This window comes from Grampus griseus (genome assembly GCF_964374135.1).
Source record: "Grampus griseus genome assembly, chromosome: 8".
Taxonomy (NCBI): Eukaryota; Metazoa; Chordata; class Mammalia; order Artiodactyla; family Delphinidae; genus Grampus; species Grampus griseus.
Window position 1 is genome coordinate 59,018,017 of NC_139002.1, and position 20,318 is coordinate 59,038,334.

At 55.8% G+C, this 20,318-nt stretch overlaps 1 protein-coding gene across 1 annotated transcript in view; it reads left to right on the top strand.

Annotated features, from left to right (window-relative positions):
* Positions 1-20,318, top strand: part of PDE2A (phosphodiesterase 2A) — a 65,109-nt gene that overhangs the window by 25,003 nt on the left and 19,788 nt on the right. The window contains exons 2-5 of the mRNA XM_082660476.1: positions 8,346-8,435; positions 11,800-11,888; positions 18,881-18,990; positions 19,728-19,783. Coding sequence (XP_082516602.1) covers positions 8,346-8,435; positions 11,800-11,888; positions 18,881-18,990; positions 19,728-19,783 — 345 coding nt within the window. The remainder of the gene's footprint in view (positions 1-8,345; positions 8,436-11,799; positions 11,889-18,880; positions 18,991-19,727; positions 19,784-20,318) is intronic.

Sequence of the window (20,318 nt, forward strand, 5' to 3'; positions counted from 1 at the left end):
TCCCCAGGTTAGCCCTTCCTCCCTGCCCTCTGCAGGCCCACACTGACCCTGGGCCAGGCCAGTGCCATCCAGCATTTACCTCCCACTGTGGGTACCGTGTCTGGCACAGAGGGAGAGACACGAGGCCCTGTCCCTGGCCTGGAGGAGGGCACCCAGTTCCACCCTGCACCTGAGAGGGGCTCAGCCCATCCGCTGGCCAAGGCAAGGAACTGGAGGGGCCGCTAAGACAAACAGTGCATAGCAGGGAGGGAGCCTAGTGTGTCCCGGAGGCCTCTGGACTGGGGCAAAGGCCTCCTGACTCCACGTGAGACCCTGGGCAAGTCCTTTCCTGCATCTCCTGGTCTTAGTCTACCCTCATCAAGCTGGGGATTTGGCTCCATAGGCCTGGGGCCCTGTAGACTCTGATCCTGTGGGAATTCTCCGGAGGCCTGGGAAGAGGACAAGTGACCCACCCAGGAAGGCTGCCTGGAGGAGCCCTCATGAAAGAAGGTGATAAAGATGGTGCTTCTCTCAGGGAAGAGCCCCTCCTTCCTGACGTGCTGTCCCCTACCCAGCCTGCACTGGGAGGTGATCCTGAGGCAGAAGGGCCTCCTGGCCTGCAGAGATGCCTTGGAAAGGTTGCCAAAAGTTCTCAGCACAAGGCACCCCCATACCTTAGGCTCCTCTAAGACAGTCACTGTGCCAGACTTGGGAGACTTTGAGAGGGTGCAGCTGTCTCCCTGGCCTGGGGACCTCCGGGAGTCATGGGGTCCATCCCTCTGCTTAGTAATGGCATATACCCTTCACAGCCCAACAGCCCTGGGCACTCGGAGTCCAGCTATCATTTTATAGCTCAGCAAACACCTCCTGACACCTGTGACAGGCTGCATGATACCGGGGTCCCCAGGAGGAATAGGGCACAACCTCTGCCCTCTAAGAACCCCCAATCTGATCGGGGAGCCAGATGGACAGTAGTGGCAACTCTGCATGCCATGCCATCATGGGGAGCACAGGGCTGTACGAGCCCCTGGGTGGGAGGCTCATTTATTCATTCATTCATGTATCCAGTTGTTCCTTCAGCCATCATTTCCTGAGAGACATTAACTCTTTTCTGACGCTAGTCCACTGGGTCACTCAGCTCCATCCTCCTCTCCAGCTTGGGCCACTGTGCCTGCCTCTCAGAGGCTCCTGGCTTTGTCCAGCTCCCAGCCCACACTGAAGGCCACGGAGCGGGTGAGGCTGAGGAGGGTTTGAAGACATTAAGAGTCATGGAACCCAGAGCTGGAGGCCAGTCAGGCTCATCAAGTCCTTTCTCATGGCACAGACTCCCTAGCAGGGCCCCTGTCCTTGTTTGCACACCACTGGGGTCGGGGAGCCCACCTCCTTCCTGCCCAGGCTTCTCTTTTGTGGTATGACTGACTCACAGCCAGCTTATACCTGCCAGCCCGCTGTGCCGAACTCTGCCCACACGGGCCCTTGGCCCAGGAATCAAGGGCAGGAGAGGCATCAGGTATTTGGGACATCAGTGATGAGGGGATGCTACTGATGTGCTGGGGAGGAAGACTGTGGCATCGAGAAGAATGTGGGCCATGGGAGTGGAGGCAGCTATTGGCTCTGCCTTGTGGATGAGGCAGCGGGACGTGGGGAGCTAGGGGAGAAGCCCTGAGCCTGTCCTGGACTCCCCCCGAGACCATCTTCCCCCTCGCACACTGGGCTCTGCCCTTCCTCCCTCTTCCCACTCTGCTGTTCCCTTACCCCAGACCCTGTGCTAGGGACCGAGGGGGCCCAGCGAGTCAGGTCCTCGGAGAGCTGACTGTTCATACAATTCCTGCCTTCCCTCCCCAATTCCTTCCCCTTCTCCTTCATCCAACCCCAAACCTAGCCCTTGAGGAATCCAGGGGGGCCTGGGACAATTGGGAGGGCATTTTGGAAGAGGCAGGAGCTAGAGTAAAAGCTGAGACTGGTTAGAAATGGTGAGGGTCCCGGGAGGAGCTGTGTGTAAATGTTGGAGGGAAGGAGCCCACAGGATGGGGCCGAGCTCATCGGGGAGGTCGGGGGACGCGGTGGGGGAGCGCCAGGACCGGGCTCAGGTGTATTCTACAGTGCACGTGTCTCCAGTGTGGCTCGGAGGCTGGGGACGCGGCCCTGTTGGAGTAACAACTGAAGCCAGAGTCTGCGAGGGGTGGGGGAGGGGAAAGGGGGGACCCAGGGGAGGGAGGAGAGGAAGAGAAGGAGAGGTAGGAGGAAGGGGGAAGGGCAGGTCCTTCCTTGAGGGCTGGGCCCCTGAGCTCCAAGAAGCCCCTTCCACACACCCCGGCCCCGTGTCACCCCACTGTCCCCCCTCGCTCCTTCCAGGACGCCTGCCTCTGCCTTCTCTGGGGACCTTCTCTGAGGAGCCCCCTCGTGCGAGGGAAGTGGCACGGACCTGCTGCCAGAAGCTGGGTCATTCTCACCTGAGCAAGGCCCCGCCCCTTTGATTAGTCTCCTCAGCTCTAAAACGGTGTGGTCAGCACAGGTGCCTCCCAGGGTTGGTAGGAGGATGAGAGAGAGTGTGTGTCGCTGGGTCTCAAAGTGTGGTCCCTGGGGCAGCAGCAGCAGCAGCAGCAGCATCTATGGATGTGTTGGAAATGCAAATTCTTGGCCTCATCCAAGACCTACTGTATCAGAAACTCTGGGGGTAGGGCCAGCAAGCTGCATATTAACAAGCCCTCCAGGGGATTCTGGTGCACAGTCAAGTTTGAGAACCACTGATGGACGCCTCTAGCACACAGTAGGTGCTTGAGAAAGGTGCCTTTTCTCCCCCAAAGCCTGATACCCCACTCAAGCAGGGCCCTGACGTGTGAGCTTGTCCAGCTGTGGCCTGGGTCTCTCTCCTGTCGCTTCCTCAGATCAGGTCTCCCAAGGGTCACCAAGCCTCTTTCCTCTATTTTCCTGCCCCTGGTCCAGCTCAGCCTTTTTGAGGGGAGGTCTGGGGCTGCAAGACCTTAGCACTCCTGGGCGGCTCGTGGCGTATTTAAGGCACCAGTGTCTGTTAGAGGCAGCTCCTGGGCGGGTGGCAGGTCTGGGCCAGCAGGAGGGGAGGGAGGAGATGGGGCTGCCTCTCCTGCTTCCTGGCTGTCTCCTGATTCTATAGGGCCAGACACGCTGTAAGGACGGTGAGAGTCACAGAGTAAGCTTGGGGTGCTCGGGCTCGGCTGGGGTCTGACGCCCAGCCCACAGGGGCTTCTCTGGCCTGAGCCTCCAGGAGGCCTCCTTTGGGGGAGCTCTGCCAGTCACCCCGGCGGAGCAGATGGGCTTACAAGTGCCAGGCACGTGCTGGGCTCAGAGACAGATGTGTGCCTTTGCCCTTGAAGGCCCTGTTCTCTGGGAAGAGAAGAGACTGTGTATAATGCCCACCAGAATGGGAGGCAGGAAGCGGAAGAATAGATGGCATCTGCCCTGGCACCCGTGGTTTCTCTCATCATGGCCACTTTCCTGGGTTCCCTTGTCCTGTGGGTGCCTATCTTGGGTCAGGGGCTTTCTCCCCAAGTTTTCAAGGTAACCACTTAGAGGTTTGGGGGAGGAGTGGGCAGGAGAGCCAGGAGTTGGGGGGAGGGGCAGAACCATACAGGAGAGAGAGGGCAGAAGCCATCTGAGAGGAGAGAGGATTTGGAGGTGGGAAAAGGCGTTGAGATTCTTGGAGACGAGACAGGAGAGCAGCCTGTGACAGAGATGGGCGTCAACTGAGGGAAGCATGGAGAAGAGGAGAGAGACGACACACTCGGAGAGATCAGGGAGACAGAGCCTGAGAGAGAGACAGCCCCAGGGGGAAGGAAGGAGGAATAGAGAGGGAGAGGGACTCCAAAGTCCTGGGGGATCTTGAAGGTCCCCCCTTTAGAGAAAAGGGCACCAAAGCCCAGAGAGGGAGGGCGCCCGCAACCCCAGGCCACACAGGACCTAGCACAGGCAGAGCTGGGTAAGTCAGTATGTATGGCCAGTCCCGGTAACACAGCTTGTCTTAGGAGGCCCCTGAGTGTTGGGTTTGATGTTACTACCTTCTTCTAGGCTGCCGTGGGGGCACTAGGAGGCCTCCCTCCAGAGAGCGAGGGGCGGGCTCTAGGTTCCAGGCAGCGGGGAGAGCAACAGAAGGGTCAGTGGAGGTGGGGAAAGACATAGAGACTCATGGAGACAAGGCAGGAAACTAGCTTGTGACAGTGACACTGACCTTCAAGAAGGCCATCCGTGCCTGTGCTAGTGGCTCCAGAAGGGATAAGGCCAAGGTCTCTGGCTTCATATAATCCATTAAGGAGTTAGAAGTAATTTTGTCCAGACCCTCTCCCCTGTCCAAATGAGTGCAGAAAGGCTGATCCAGCCCCAACGCTGGCTCCAGAGGAGCCCTCACTCAGAACAGGCTCCCCTTTCTTGGTATCTGAGGTGAAAGATTAGTGTGTGGGAGTGGCACTGTCTGTAGTGCTGAGTGGACCTACCTCCAACAATACAGCTGCAGGTAGGGAGCTGGGGAAAGTAGAAAGGCTCCATCCACCCATCCATCCATCCACCCATCCATCCGTCCATCCATCCATCCATTCATTCATTCACATATCCATCCACCCATCCTCACTGAACTAAAACACAAAATCATAGAACTATATGTTGCAAGCTGGAAGGACCCATTTTTAATAATGAGGAACCTGAGGCTCAGAAGAGGAAAGGGCCTACCAAGGCTACACAGAGCTTCCATAGCCAGTCCGGGACACGACTGGAAATCGCTGCGCTTTTCTACACACCACAGATTCTCCTCTGGAGTCTGGGATTGCTGGTTGTTTTGCTGATATTTATACTGATGGCTGTTCAGGAAAGCTGCAAAAGCAGGAAACGTGACCTCTTTCGCCTCACCCTGAGCCGGCCTGTGTGTGTGTGAGTGTGTTTGCATGTGCGTGTGTGTACACGCCTAAGTGCATATTTATGTGTGCATTGTATATAGGGTTGCGTTTTTATCCGTGTGTGTGCGTGTTTGTGTGAGGGTGTGTGCATGGCAGTATGTATATGTATGACATGTGTAGACGTTCGTGAGAACAGGTATGGCTCTGTTTGTACTTTTCCTTTCCTCATCTTTTAAGATTTCTGGGGTTTTAACCTGTGACTTGAGCCTTGTTAGTCCCCACCTGGGCCTCCAAATTGGGAATTTCCCTACTTCCCATTCTCAGCTGCTCCCCATTGATTCTCCTTTCACTGGGGCAGCCACTCTGTCCTCTGAGCCCCCCCTTGGACTTTGGAATTTGAGCTATTTCCTCCCTGAGTTGATGCAGGAGGTGAAGTTGCTTTGAGATCAGAGAAGATTCAAGGAGAGGTTGGCATGTGAGCGAGTCTTAAAGGCCAGGTATGAAGTGGCCTTTCCCAGCTGTGGTTCCTGCACTCAACACCCCCCATCCTGGGGCAGGCAGGGCAGGGCCAGGAGGTGGGTGGACAGAAGGATGCCAGGCAGAGAGCTCCGGGCTTCATGGGCCATGTCTGCATCCAGCCCACTCAGGACCCCTCCCCGCTGCTGCCCCAACTCTCCCAAAGTTTCCTTTCCCATTCCCCCCCCCCACTGCCATTATCCTGCCCTCTGCCTGAGGAGTCACAGAAAACTGACCAATCCAAGCAAAGGCCAGACAGGCACCCACCAATTCCAGTAAAGGACAGTTCAGGGCATTCCCCAATCCAAGTAAAGGGCAGGTCGAGGAGCCACCAATCAGAACAAAGGACAAACTATTCTCTCTAAGCCCCCTGAGGAGGGAGCTGGGGGTCAGTGCAGAGCAGAAGCAAGAGAGAGGCCGGAGATCCAGAGTCGTGGGTTCTGGACCTGGCTCTGCCCTGACTGGCTGGCTGACCACAGATGGGGCATTGCTTCTTTTTGAGCCTCAGTTTCTTCATCTGTCAAGTGGGGACACTTAGCTGTCCCAAGTCTATGGCTTTGAGAAATGTCTCCCCCTACATGAGAGCTTACTCCATCACCTTGGCCCCTCTTCTCCAACTTCCACACTATACACATAAACTCCACTGGAGGGCAGGGCCCCTCAGGGCTTAGCTTGTCCATCCCCACTGTCTCCAGGCAGGAACAGACCTAAACCAGCACCACCTCTGGAGCCAAGCCCTGGGAACCCCAGTCTGAGGAGCCTGGGTTGACAGATTTTAGTTGGGGATTATTTGGGGCATCAGCTCTTCCCCCCTGCTTTAGTCTGCAGAATTGACCTCGAAAGGCCACAATAGCCCATGTGTATACTGTGCGTGCAGGTGTTGCTGAGTCCTGGCCTTGTGGCTCCATAAGGAAGTAGCTGCACCTGTGTGAACCTGTACGTGTACCTGGAGGGTGTCTGAAGGCAGGCTGGGGTATTTCTGAGAGGACGTGAAGGTTTGTGACTGTGTGGTGCTGAGGGTGTGTGAACTGTGATGAGGAGTGCCTAAGGGTCAAAGGAGAATTGATCCAATTTGGGGATTGTATTGTTTGAAATGCGCAACTTCTGATGTCCTAGGATGGAGACACATCTTCATGACCAAAATGTATCTTCACTTGAGCAGTGAGGGGGATAAAAGAGGAGTTGGGGGTTCGAGAAAGCAATGCCAAGTGAGCATTTGGGGGAGACAGCCCATTACTGCCCCCCATCCTGCAACACAGGACTGGGTGGGAGTGGGAGGTGGGGTAGGGGAGGAAATTGAAGCCAAGAAGATGCAAGGTGAAATCTGGAGCTGAAGCTTGGACCCTAGGCTTCATCTGGATCCCAGTGCAGGACTCCCCTCTGTAGCCACTCTGAAAAATGGGCATCTAGCCATTTTTGCATACCCCCAGGTATGGGGAGCTCACTTCCTCTCTCCTGGTGGCCTCTGCCTGTGCAGCGTGGCTCTGCCTAGAAGAAGTTCTTTCATCCCACTGGGCCAAGGCCAGCCTCCTGTGAAATCCTATGGGTCTCCAGGCTGTCTCCAGGACCACAGAGTCCAGTCCCCCTGCCCAGGAAAGCCTGAGATATTGGAGTCAAATACTGAGACCCCTGGGTTCTGCTCTGCTGCAGGCTAGGCACCCCTAGACTCTCCAAGCTTAGTGACATGCAGGACTTGATTTCCAGTTCCCTCCTTACATGGGTCACCTCCTCTGAATGAGTCTCATCTTGTCCTTACCTGGGACACAATGCACTGGGGATGATTGAATCAGTGGAGGAACTCTCATCTTCTCTATTTAGGTTAATGGATCTTTATTAATACGGCCGACAGTTTCAGCATTTTAATGTATTACCAGCCACATTTACACTACGGGCTCATGCTGAGCCTGTGGTCCACTAAGACCCTCAATCTCATATCACTTTCACAAGAATGGGGCCACGCCATGTGTCCTGCATCCTACAGTTAATCGCTTTGCTTTATGAACTCAGCCATCCACAAGGAAGCCATCAGAAAGAACTTCCAGGGGCTAGTGGGGAAGGCATAGCTGAGTGGATGGTATGAGTCACAATTCTGCCTTGGCCCTGGATCCTCTGTTCCATTACCTTTCTCTTTGATCCCCATGGTTCTGGCCAAGTTAATAGAGCGAGAAGCAGGGACCTTTCTTGTCTCTGTTCCGGCTCTCCAAGGACGGGGACTGTTCCTGGGACGGGAAGGCTGTGAGGCAGTCAAGGCTGATCTCTCCTTCTCCTCCTATCTTGCCAGGGGCTGGCCCGTGTTTCTCGCATCTTGTGGGTTCATGCACCCCTTGGATTCTTGCTACTCCCAGCCCCTCACTAGGCTGACAAACAAGACTGTGTGAACCACCTCCCTCCTCAGGAAACTGAGTGGGACTCAGATTCAGCAAATGTTTAGCTGAGCACCTATGTGTGTGGGCACCCTGTGAGGCACTTCTAGGACTCAGTTTCATTTTATCTTCACATGAGCCTGTAGGGGGAGATAGCCTCAGTTGCCTCCAATTTACAGATAGAAGACTGAGGCTCAGTGACTTGACCAAGATGCCCACTGCTAATAGTGGAGCTAGGATTCAAATGTGGGGTTTTTTGTTTGCTCGTTTTGCTTAGTATTAATGCGGAAGCTTGTACTTTCCCTGCTTTCCTGAGTTGTCCTTGTCTGAAGGACAAGAGACCTGGGGTCTAGTCTAGACTTGACCTCTTGACTCACTGTGAGTTCTTTGCTAAGTCCCTGGCCCTTCTCTGAGCCCCGGTCTCCCCATCTGTAAGATGAGGGGACTTGGACATTCTAGGGCCTTAAGACTGGTTGGATTCTGAGATCCTAAGATCCTGGGATTCAAGTGTCTGCGAGCCTTGGGCTCTGGTTTAAGCTGGGAATTTGTGTTCCCAGCCACCTGGGTAGGGGGGATGCCCTGGCCTGCCTGAAAAAGGCCCTCACTGCCCTTTCCTCTCTTTCAGGATGCTTTGCTGAGCCTGGGCTCCGTCATCGACATTGCAGGCTTGCAATGGGCTGTCAAAGAGGCCCTGTCAGCTGTGCTGCCCAGAGTGGTAGGTACCTTGTCCCACGCTTCCCCTGCCCCCCTAAACCTTTGTCCAGCTCCTTGCTGTACCTACAGGGTTGAGAAGGAAAGAAGAAGCAGGGCCCCCCTCCCCCCGTGAAGGGTTTGGGTGAGTGTTCTGAGAGGGCTTCCTGGAGGAGGAGGACTGAAGCTAAGCCCCCAAAATGAACTTATATAGGAATCCTGGAATGTCTGGGACAGAAAGAGCTTTAGAGCTTAATTGGAAAGATCATGTCTCAGATAATGGAATGGATTCACCTAGGATAATAGCTAGGACATAGTGGAGTCAGGTGGGCTTTGGAATATGTACAGCAGGAAGGATTGAAAGTAGACATGCAGAACTTCCTTGATGCCAGGTCTGGGAGGTGCTGAAATGGGGCTCAGCCTAGATGAATGGATCTGTGCCAAGTTAAAGTGTCCTGTCTGGAGTCAGGAGGCTGGACAAGGTGTCTTCTAGAAACCTTTAAGCTTCTCTCTGACCCATCCCAACACCACAGATGAGGTTGCAGACTGGGGGAGACTGTGACCCTCTTCAACTGCCCCAGGCCACTCCCCAACCTGGCTCCAGTGGCCACTGTCCATCCCTTAGGCAGTAGCATGGATAAACTGGCCCTCAAGACCCAAAGCAGAAGTGTCTCAGCTGTGCCAGATAGAGGGAAGCAGGGACTGTCAGTCCAGGGAGGGAGGCTCTGACTTACCCTAAGGCACATGGAAGACTTCATAGAGGAGGAGATGCCTAAACTGAGTCCTCATAGCCTAGAATGTCCCCTCCCCTACTCTAGACATCAGCCACCAGCAGAGCCCATTGTATCTGAATCTGCTGGATGGATGAACCACCCGAGGCCCAGAGAGGGAGGGCACTTCCCCCAAGGTCACACAGCATGACAGGAACAAATGGGGCTTGGCACCTAAGCACCCCCATCCCCTTTCCTCAGCTCTGCCTTTTCAAAACCTCCTGGAAGTTCAGAGCCCAGGAGGAGGGCTAATGAGTGAGCTTTATTGATTGTGAAATTGGTAGGAAGTGGGTGGTATGTTGGCTCCCAAAATAAATCCTCCCAGAGATGGGACTGAGGCAACATCTGGCCTGGGGTGGAGAAACATCTGGAAAAGAGGAGGTGGGGAGGATGGCAGGTCAGCGTCCGCGAGGCTGCGCTGGGAGTGGGGAGGAGGATGTGACTGGCCTAGTCTTCACAGGCAGGATGCCTGGTGGTTGTGCCAGCACAGACGCCCTGTACTGGATTAATCGTATCCCCAAAGCTGGGGGTTGGGAAGACAGCTGTGGTCCAGGTGACTGGGTTCCTGGGACAGTGGGAAATGTCTGCCTCGGCCCTCCCCGGAGACCTGTACGAGCTGGGGAAGCCCTGACTTTGCAGAGCCCTGCTGCCTTGATTGCATGGAAGGGCTCAGCCCTCCAAAAAGGGGTGGGGAGATAGGAGGTCTGCTCTACCCCTAGGGAGGGGTGAGGAGATGGGGGAGGGGTCTCCCTACCCCCCCCCCAACCCCCAGGGAGGGGAGTTGCTGGCACCTGGCTCCCTCATCAGCACCCATTGTGGCAGGCAGCCGCAAATGCAGATGGTGCTGATGTGTCTGAAATGGTTCCCTCCTTCTCTGCAATAAACTCAGCTAATTTTAACCCAGAGGGCTGTGAGGGAGAGAGTGGGAGGCTCCCTCCTGCCTCCCCACCCTCAGGTTGCCCACCGCTCTCTCTGCCAGGGCAGGACTCTCTGTGTGACCCTGGGTGCTGGGTAGTGTCTTAACCTCTTTGGGAGGCCAAATCCTTCAGGCCCCTCCCAGGCTGCTTAAAGAAGAAGGAGGCTGGAGACAGATGAGGCTTGGGTGGCTTCCTTCCCACTGATTTCTTCATCCCTGAGCTCCTCAGCTAGACCCTCACCCAGGAGGACAGAGGGGCTCCAGGTCTTCCTGTGTCTGCCCTTCTCACTCTCCTCAAGCCCTATCATTTCCGGCCCACGCCACCACTAAGCTTGGCTCAGATTCTCTTGAAGTGAGACTGGGATATCTCCTGGGGGTTGGGAGAGGGTGAGGGGCTGGCTGGGGACAGCCACAGGCAACAAGAGTGTCTGACCAGATTGTGGACTGTCACAGTGGTGAAAGGCAACTGCTTCTGGTGAGAAGGATTCCACACTTACTGAGGGTGGGCCTTTAACATTTAGCTGCAATGTCACCTCCTCCAGAAGCCCTCCCTGATACAGTTAGCAGAGAGGAGAGCTCTCCATTCTCCCACTGAGAAAACAACACCTCTCAGCATACTTAGCTGGGCACAGGGGTGCCCCCTCGATGGGGTGTAGGCTCTGTTGAGCCTCTGGGTCTCCCTTATCACCTGCAATGCGGGCAGTGGAGACGCTCTGCAGGTGTGTTGGTTGTGGGTACCTAAGTGTAGCCAGTCCTGCTTGGAGGGAATGTGGCTTTTCTCCTGTGGGTCAGTGAGGGCAAGTGCTTCTGCCAGGACGTGGTCTGGAACTGAAGGCAGGACTGCTCTGGGCCCTTGGGGAGGGTGGATTGACAAGCTGCAGACTTGACATTCTTCGACCAGAGCTTTGATCTCACTCTGGGGAGTGATCATTCCAAAATACAAATCAGCTCCTGTCTCACAGGGCTCACCAGCCCCTCCCTCCCCAGCAGCAGCTCCTCCCCCTAACACCCTCCCCCAGCTCCCTTCCAGCTCAGCACTGGGCTGACCCCAAGCCCACCTCCAGTGCCCCCTGCCCCCACCATCAGGTCTGTCAATGCTTTGGGCCCTTTACACTTACATACCTATTACTCGGCCCAGAAGCCATTCTTCTGTGCCTCACCCACTCCCTGAATGTGTCTAATTCCCACTCCAGTTACAACTTTAAAGTCACTCCCTCCAGGAAGTCCTCCTGGCTTGGGTCATAGTTTGTGATTTCTTGTAGAGTTGTTTGTGTATCTGAGGTAGGAGGGAAGCTTCCAGGGTGTTCCGAGCCTCTCCTGCAGTACGGCCCTGAGTGGACACTCAGTTATTGTTTGCTGAGGCTGGAGACTTGGCAGGCAGACATCTCAGGGCTGTGGGGTTGGGGCGATTTGTCTGTACCTTCAGCCCTTCAGACCCTCCCCAGCGCCTTGGATGTGGGGTGATAGGTAAGGAAAGCCGGCAGGGTGATGGGTCACTGCCTGCCCAGAACCCTTCCAAGAGGAGAGAGTGAGGTGCTGAGGTCATAAGGGAGCCTTCCTACCCTGACCGCACTTAGGATCACCTGGGGAGTAAAGACAGACAAACAGATGCCCGTGACCTTGTCATCCAGACCCGTGTCAGGCTGGGACTGGGCAGCTGGGAGGGCTTCTCCTCAGGATCTCATGAGTGCCTTCTGTCCTAGGAGACTGTCTACACCTACCTGCTGGATGGGGAATCCCGGCTGGTGTGTGAGGAGCCCCCCCATGAGCTGCCCCAGGAGGGGAAAGTACGGTGAGCTGTTCTCCACCCATTGCCCTCTCACACAGTCAAGGGTGACCACAAGGTCTGGTCTGACCCTCCCCATCTGACCTTGACCTCAGCCTCCCTGCCAGGTGGGGTTCCAGTGGCCGGGTCCACTGTCTTCTCTTGTGTTGTGTTGGGGGAGTGGATGGCACAGGGAAAGCACCAAGTGGTAGGCTTTCTCCTGGAGAGCTGTGCTAAATCGCTGTAGCCTCCTCAGAGCAAGTCTCAGAAGATCGGGGCTACAGTTTATCAGTTAGAACCCCAGCAGGCTACGAGAACCGCCTGGCAGGTTCTCACAGAATCACAGAATTCGGAATCACAGAATGCTGGCCCCACATGGTGTCAACTCTGAGGGTAGGGAGATCAGAAGCAGCGTCCCGCTGTGGGTTCTGGAGCCCAACCGCTTGGGTTCAAATCCCAGCTCCCATTTACTACCTAGGGCAAGGTACTCCGCCTCCCTGTGTCCTGATTTTCTTGCTTGTAAAATGGCAGTAATAATAGTACTTACCTCATAGTACTATTATGGGAGGATTCTTGTGATGATTAAATGAGTTTAACACATGTAATGCACTTAAAACTGTATGCATAATGAATGCTAAATGTCTGTTTTTATTTTCATTATGATAGAACATTGGAATCACAGACTTTAGGAACATGGGCTCAGCACCCTATGGTCCCTTGATACCTCTGAGCTCACTGAATTCAGCCTCTCTGTTTTCCAGATGGGCAAACATCGTGAGACGTGTCCAATGCCACATACCTGGTGTGAGGCAGAGCCAGGTCTGGGACACGGTCTCCTGGCTCCTGGCTGTCTAGGGGACAGTGAAGGGAAGTGGAGCTTGTCCGATGAGAAAGTGCTGACGGGCAGGGGTGCTGGTCCAGAGGAGGGCAGGCCATGGAGGACATGGGCACTGCCTTCTAAGCACCGCAGGGCCATTGTGGGCCCAGAGAGCACAGGGTCAGGAGCTGAGGGCTGAGTAGACACTAGCGGGGGTGTTACCAGAAGGCAGCTCTCCACTCCAACAGGCCAAGCAGTCAGGGATGTGGCTTTTTCAGGTAGTAGCTGAGGCTGGCAAGATACTCACCTTTCACAGAGGCCATGGAAAGATTGCCAGAGGTCCTGATGCTGGGGATGCTGGTGGTCCTGAGGCCCCTCCTGGCACTCGGAACCCTGGATTCCTTGACGCTAATTCTCTCCTCTGGCGCTTCCCCATGGAAGGGGCTGGCTCCCCTCCAACAGCTCTGAGCCTTCCCACCTCCTGTTCTCCCATTCGATTCCCTCATGGGGTGGGTGGTGGGTGATACTGTCCCCTTCAGCATCTCCTGACAACTCCTCCCCTTGAGGACAGTGTGAACCAAGCCAGCCATGCCCCTCTCTGGCCTCTAGTGTTCCATCTATAAGACAGCAGGATAGGGCTGGGAGGTCTTTGGAAACTTAAGGGAAAAAAATGCTAGAATGTTCCTTCTGAGCCTTCCCTAATTAGCCCCTAATCCTCAAGAACTTTGCTTAATATGAGTTTGCCCGATCCAGGAAATTTCGTCAAAGCAGCCTGGGAAGGCTCTTTTGGGAGAGGGATGCAGGATCGTGGGCTCAGGAGGCAAGAGGTGAGCATCCTTCAGGGTTTGCTCTGCTCCTGAGCCTGTGATGCTCCCCGTAGGCTTTCTACTGTGAGCTGGGGACGGGCTGGAGGTTGGGGGGGGGGTGCCGCCTGCGGTCCAGGCATCTTTGAGGGGGCTCAGATCCTCTGCGTCAGCAGCCCTTTCAGTATCCCCGCCCCCAGCCACCTCGGATTCAGTAAAGCCTTTGGAAAAGGTACCCAAAAAAAAGCAATTAAAAGTGAATGTTCCAATGCAGTTAGCCCAGAGTTGAGTGGAAATGGGGAGGCCTGCTGGGAGATTGGGCTCAGAAATCCCAGGAGGCCGAGGAGGTGAGGCAGGTGAGGGGGCAGGAGGGGTGAGGCAGTGGGACGTCCCACCAGCAAGCATTGGGGGTGAAGGTTCAGGCCAGCCTCTCTTCTGAAATCTGTGCTCTGCCCACCCGCACACCCACCGTGTGTTGGTGCTGAGCCCACCTTCTCGGCTCAGGCTGAGACTGAGGTTTGTGGAAGAGGCAAGAGCACTTGAATGGCAGTCAAACAGGCCTGGATTCCAGCCCGGCCCCATCCCTGCCCCACTGTATCCCCTTCCAAACCTGTTCTCTTATCTATGGAGTGGAGCTAACAGTGGGCCATGTCTATTAGCTTAATGAGGTCATAGCTGCCCAGGGCTTAGCCCCATGCCAGCACACAGTAGGAGCTTAATGATTGCTGACTGCCCTCCACCCCCAAGTCCCAACACATGTACTCATTGGGTGACCTTGAGAAAATTACTTCCCTACCAGGGTCCTTCCAGAGGTGACCTCTGTGGCTCTGGCCCCATCAGGAGACCAGGCAGCAGCCCCGGGCTGAGGTAGAGCCTGAGCTCTGGCCATGCCCAGTGGAGGGGGCACTCCTCCAGGCAGCCCTGGAGGGCCGGCAGCAGGTGTGAAGTAGAGGTGGATCATAAAGACAGATAAGGGCCCAGGGTGGTGTGGGGAGGCCCCATTAGCTACCCAGCCTCTCCTGCCACTGCCCCGTACCCCTCCGTGGGCTCACGGATGCCGTTTCACCCTCCAGTGTGTTTTAGATTCCCTGCTTAGGCTCGTGCTCTTTCCTCCCCTGCAAAGTCCTTCCCTGTACCTTTTCCATCTCTACCAGCCCATTTCCCTTCTCTGCCACGGCCCAGCCATAGGGCTGCTAGGAGGCCTGCTCTGTAGATCCCCAGCACTAAGGAGGATCCAGTTTTCAGAAAAGGTGTCTGGGTCTTGGTAGCCTCCCTCAGGGATGGGTCTGTCCACGAGAAGAACCCTGGGCCGGGAGCTGGGACAACATGGCTGCAATCACAATCTCATGCACTCTCTCTGGGCCTCAGTCTACGCTTCTGTGTGGTGATAAGATGGGACAGTGTGATGTCTGAGGGATGGTCCCACTATGAACCCTGAGGGCTGCAAGGGGGCTTCAGGGCTGGAGGGAGAGAATCGTGGAGGGCTGCCTGGGTGAGAGGCTTCCTGGAAGCCTTCGCCTCACTCTTCTTGCTGCCCCAATCTCCCAGCCTATTGCAGTCCCCAGCCCTGCCGCCTTCCTCTTCTCATTGTGTCTCCTGCCATCTTAAAGCCTCTGATTATTTGCTGCTGAGTGCAGTGAAATCTGGGGCCTTTCAGGCTGCAACGGAGATACCGCCCACACCGGCCCCAGCTGTTTGTCTCCTTCTGCTACCATTTGGGGGGCCCAGGGCCCAACCTTGAGAAATTTCTTCCTCAGAGCTGACCTGGTCGCCAATCACTGCAGAATCTGTCTGTCCCTCTGATTTGTCTCAAGGGACACAGAGAACAGTCTTTTCCCATCTCTGGAGTCTCACATTCTGGGAGAGGGAGAGGGAGAGAGAGAGGAGGGTCCGGGGTCCTGGCCTGAATCATAATTTGTCTCCAAGAGAGATGAAAGGGTGAGAGTGAGGTTGAGGCCCCCGGAGAGGGGGGCGTCTCAGTCAAGGGGAGGGGGCCTCACCTAAGAAGGGGTTCAGAGGAGTGGAAGAGGGCCTGGCACTCTTTCCAGGCCATTGGCTCTACTCTCCACTAAGCAAATAGTTGTTAAAGGGACGGAACTGTCATAAAGTCCACACCCGTTCCTCTCCTCACTTTGTGCCCATCTGTCTTTATCTTCACTGGGGCAGCCACGACCACCCAGGCACCCAGGGCTGAGTCACTAGCCTTCAGTCTGGGGAGCGGGCCCTGGGCTTTGGCTGGGCCGACCCCAGCATCAAGGTTCACCCCCCAACATCAGCCTGGCAGGGGAGGGGGCCTCCAGGAGGGGAGAGGAGGCAGAGCAGGGGCTCTGAGTTGAGGAGAAGTCATAGGGGATGTGAGCAGTAGATGATGCCCCCAGCCCCAATTGGGTGGGGGAGACACAGCCTTGGAGTCCCCTCCCCCTTCCGATATCTTTGAAACCTCTAGGGGGACAGCAGTTCTGGGAAGGGTGAGGCAGAGGAAAAGGGCTCATATAGGAGTGGGTTGAGGTGAGCATGGCCTGGTGCCAGGGTGTGGGGACTCCTGAGGATGGAGGATCCTTGGAGGCCCCAGTGCTTGGTGGAAGATCAGACCCAGTCAAGGTTGACCTGCCCCAGCCCAGCCTCTCCTCTGCTGTCCAGGGACCGCTGAGACTACGGGGCCCTCACTGAGACCCGGTTTCTGTCTCTCAGATTCTCCCTCTCCAGTGAGAGCTTTACTCAGCAGCCAGCACGATCAGCCTGAAACTGAACCTGACCTTCACCTTTTCCTGCTCAAGTCCCTCTCAGGGCTCCCACTGTCCTCGGGATCAAGCCCAGCTCCTCAGGGCCCTGGCTGTCTCCAGCCTTGTTCCCTGTTGTCTGGCCACAGCAGCCTCCTTGCTGTTGGATCATCCAGCAGACACACATTCTTTCTTTCCTCTGAGCCTTTGCCCATGCAGTTCCCTCTGCCTGCACATCCTTTCCTGTCTGCTCTGCTTGTCCTCTAGGACTCAACGCAGGCATCTCCTCCTCCAGGAAGCCTTCCCTGACCCCACTTCTGTCCTGCACCTGGATAGGCTGGGGCCCACTCTTCCTTCCTTTCTCGGAGCCCTTGTCCCTGCACTCAAGTGTGGGTCTGTACATCATTCCCCGCACGACACCACTCCTCCTCTTCTTAGTCCTCAGTAAGGAACCTGACCCAGGAGGACTCTGGAATAAATAACCACTCTGTGGAATGACTTTAAGTAGAATGTTCCCGTAAGTATTTTAGTTGAGAACACTTGCCCTGGCTCTGGTTGGGGGGAATGGATTTAAGGGACCCGACAGGAGGCAGGAGGCGAGGGGAGAGGCTGCTGCAGGTTCAGGGGAGAGGTATCTCTGTTTGAGCTGGGCAGTGGCTTGGGAATGGAGAGCAGGGGACAGTTATGAGAGATGCATGGGAGGTGACTCATCCATTGGATGGGGGAGGTGAGAAGAGGGAGGCAGCTAGGACACTTTGTGGACAAGCCGCAGGGGACCCGATGGATGGTTGTGCTACTTCGGGGGAGGTGGTGGAGACGATAAGTTCCAGTCGGGCCCTGGGGCCTCTGGCAACTTCAGGGACGCCCAGGGCAGGCCTCCAGGAGGCCTTTGGGTATCTGGGGTCTAGAGCTTAAGAGATGGGGGGGCTGGAGAGTCATGAGGCCATGAGCACAGAGGAGTTCTGTGCAGAAGAGAAGAAAGGCTGAGGGCAATTCCTTCATCAGGGTCCCGGGAGGAGGAGGGGCGAGGCCAAGGCAGCCCACGGTCTGGAGGTGGGAAGAGAGGAGTCAAGGGTTAGTGAGATGTAGCCGCAGCGCTTACTGACCAGCAGCGCAGGGACCAGCGCCACCTTGTGGCTGCCCAGTAACCAGATTGTCCAAGGCCAAGTGACTGGGTGGGGTCCACTAGAAGGGGTTTGGCTGAAGGTCAATAAGGCCAGCCCCCTGCCTCCACGAAGCCCCAGCCTTTATCGACTTAGTCACCAGGAAATGTGGCTGCTGTTGCCTCCTGCCACCCTAGCTCCCTATTCCTTCCTAGGGTGATTGGCACAGTTGGACAGCTCAGAACTGGAGCCCAGCCCTCCAGGAGCCTAAAGGTTCAGGTGTGAGGGCTGGAAGGTGGGAGACACCTCTGGTTATTGTAGATTCTGAACCAAGGAGCCAGGAGTGAACCGGCTGGGTTCAGAATGTTGCGTGACCTTGACTGAGGCATTCAACCTCTTTGGTCCTCGATTTCTCTAGCTGCTGTGACCTCCTGATCTGGTGACTTGCAGGCTGTCCCCTCTCTTTTCCTCACTTGACCTTAGCTGGGCTACCCTGAGTGACCCCACATGCACACACCAGAGTCCTAGGCCCCCAAGCCTCTCTTCTCTCCAGGCCAGGCAGTTCCTACAAACACAATTAAGTGGAGGCAGCATGAGGGATGAAGAACCCAGGACAATTAATCATTAGGGAGTGGCATTTGGTGAAAAATCAGGCGCTTAATTAAGCAGGAAGAGCCAGAGGCGGGGATGGGGTGGGAGTGGGGGTGGGATGTGTGGTGAGACCAGAGAGAAACTCATTCTTCTTCCTACTGCAGCCTCCCCTGTCTCAGTTCCCACCTCCCCCTGCCCCCCCATCACACCTACGCCCTTTGCCTCCTCGACATTCATGCCAGTCCCTGTTGGAGGCTCAGCCTCCTCTGGTCTTTAGAAAGACTCAAGTGTACTGTTCAGGAGTATGGGCTCTGGTGCCAAATGCCTGGGTTCAAATCCTGGCTCTACCACTTACTAGCTGTGGGACCTTGGACAGGTTACTTAACCACTCAGCACCCTAGTTTCTCCAGCTGAAAAATGGAAATGATGGTAATATTTAATCCACAGGATCACTGCGAACTCTGAGTTCATCTATGTAAGTTGCTTGGACGTGCATTGCCCAGTAAACTCCTGGAGTCCCCTTCCTGTGCTGCCACCAAAAGTTGCTCCAAAATGCTTTTCTGAGGATGCTGACGCTTAGGATTCTACTCTCTTCACCCTAGTTCTCCCTGGGGGGCTCAGAGAGGTTAGGTCACTTGCCCAAGATCACGTAGTAGCTGTGGCAGGATTTAACCCAGACAGCCTAGCTCTGAGCCTTGGCTTTACTTGCTCTGGGGGATTTGTGAGAGATCCTGAAGGTGCCTTTCCCATATCTACCAGCAGGAGGCACCAGAGGCCAGACTGTAGCTGCCTGCTTCTCTACATGGGGAGGGGAGAGTTAGGGTCCGAGACTTTTATTTTTGCCCTCCTCATATCCACCCTGCAGTGGGTCAACTTGTCCAGATCCTCTCAGATGTTCAGGGTTCAGCCCACTGTATGTCCCCAGGCTGGGGCCTGTTCCTCTTTGATCCAGGGACTGAGAGGTAGAATCATATCCTCTTTTCAGAGAGGCTGTGATCTCCCGGAAGCGGCTGGGCTGCAATGGACTGGGCCCCTCGGACATGCCTGGGAAGCCCTTGGCCAGGCTGGTGGCTCCACTGGCTCCTGACACCCAAGGTAAGGGCTGGGAGCTGGGCAGGGGCAGGGAGGGACTGTGGCCCCTGTCCCTGTCTGCAACTCTCCGTCTCCTTCTTTCTCTTGCTCTGTGTCTCTAGCACACCTGCCATCTAATTCTCTCTCTGTTGTGCTATTAACCTCTCTGAGCCTCAATTTCCTGATCTGTAAAGTGGGAACAACAGAACCTACCTTGATGGGGTGTTGCTTGTGCTGGTTGTTAGATGGGCTGTAGTTGTCATGCTCTCTCTGTCACTGTCTGTTTTTCTTTCTCTTCCTCTCCATGCCCCCTGTCCGCCATGTCTCTCTGCCTCGTGTCTCAGTCTCTCTAGGTCTCTGTCCTCTGTCTCGATGTGGAAAGTGCACAAGACTGGGAGTCAGGAGACCTGACTTGCTGTGTGATCTTGGGCAAGTCACTTCCCCTTTCTGGACCTCAGTTTCCCAATCTGTAAAATAGGGGTGCTCAGCCTTACCTGCCTCCCTCCATCCCAGGGTTGCTGGGAGGATCACGAGAAAGTTGTCAAGTGAGGGGGTTTCCTTCTATGCAGGGGTCGTTGCTGTGGTCATTGTTTTCACTGCCTCAAGACCCATCTCTCTGTCTCTCTGGGTCTCTGGGTCTCTCTCTGTCTCTGTCCTGGCCTCTGTCTGTCTGTGTCTTTGTCTCCCTCCCTGGGTCCTTGCTCAGTATCTCTGAGCCTCACTGGCCCCGCAGGACCACCTCATTGCCCTCTCCCCCTCAGTGCTGGTCATACCGCTGGTGGACAAGGAGGCCGGGGCTGTGGCAGCAGTCATCTTGGTAAGAGCAGTTGTGGGTAGGATGGGGGAGAGGAGAGCAGGGGAGGGAGCAAGGGAGAGAGCACTGGATGGAGCCCCACTGGGGTGTGTGTGTGTGTGTGTGTGTGTGTGTGTTGAGAGTAGCATGCTGGGCTGGAGCTGGGGAAAATGGGGGTCTGGGAGGAGCCCTCTGCCGCACCTTGAATGGGCAGAATGAAGCCGCGGGCCCAGTCAGCAACTTGCGGAAGGATGCCCCATCTGGACTCTTACCACCGCGGAGCCCTTGAAACAGCCCTGACCCTACTTCCTCTTTGGTATCCTCCAGGATGGGTTGGGGGCAGTGTCCCAAGAGGGCACGAATGCAGCAAGGTGGGAAAGGACTGAGGAGGGATGGGCAGGTATGACACCGACAGAGCCAGTGTGGGAAAGTCAGTCAGAGAGTGGGGTCGCTGGAGCTAGGCGGCTTGAGGAGAGAAGGCCCACGGGGCAGGGCTCCTGGGAAGGCACCCAGCCCCAGCCAGACCTATGTCCGAGGCTGGGACAGACGCCAGGCAACG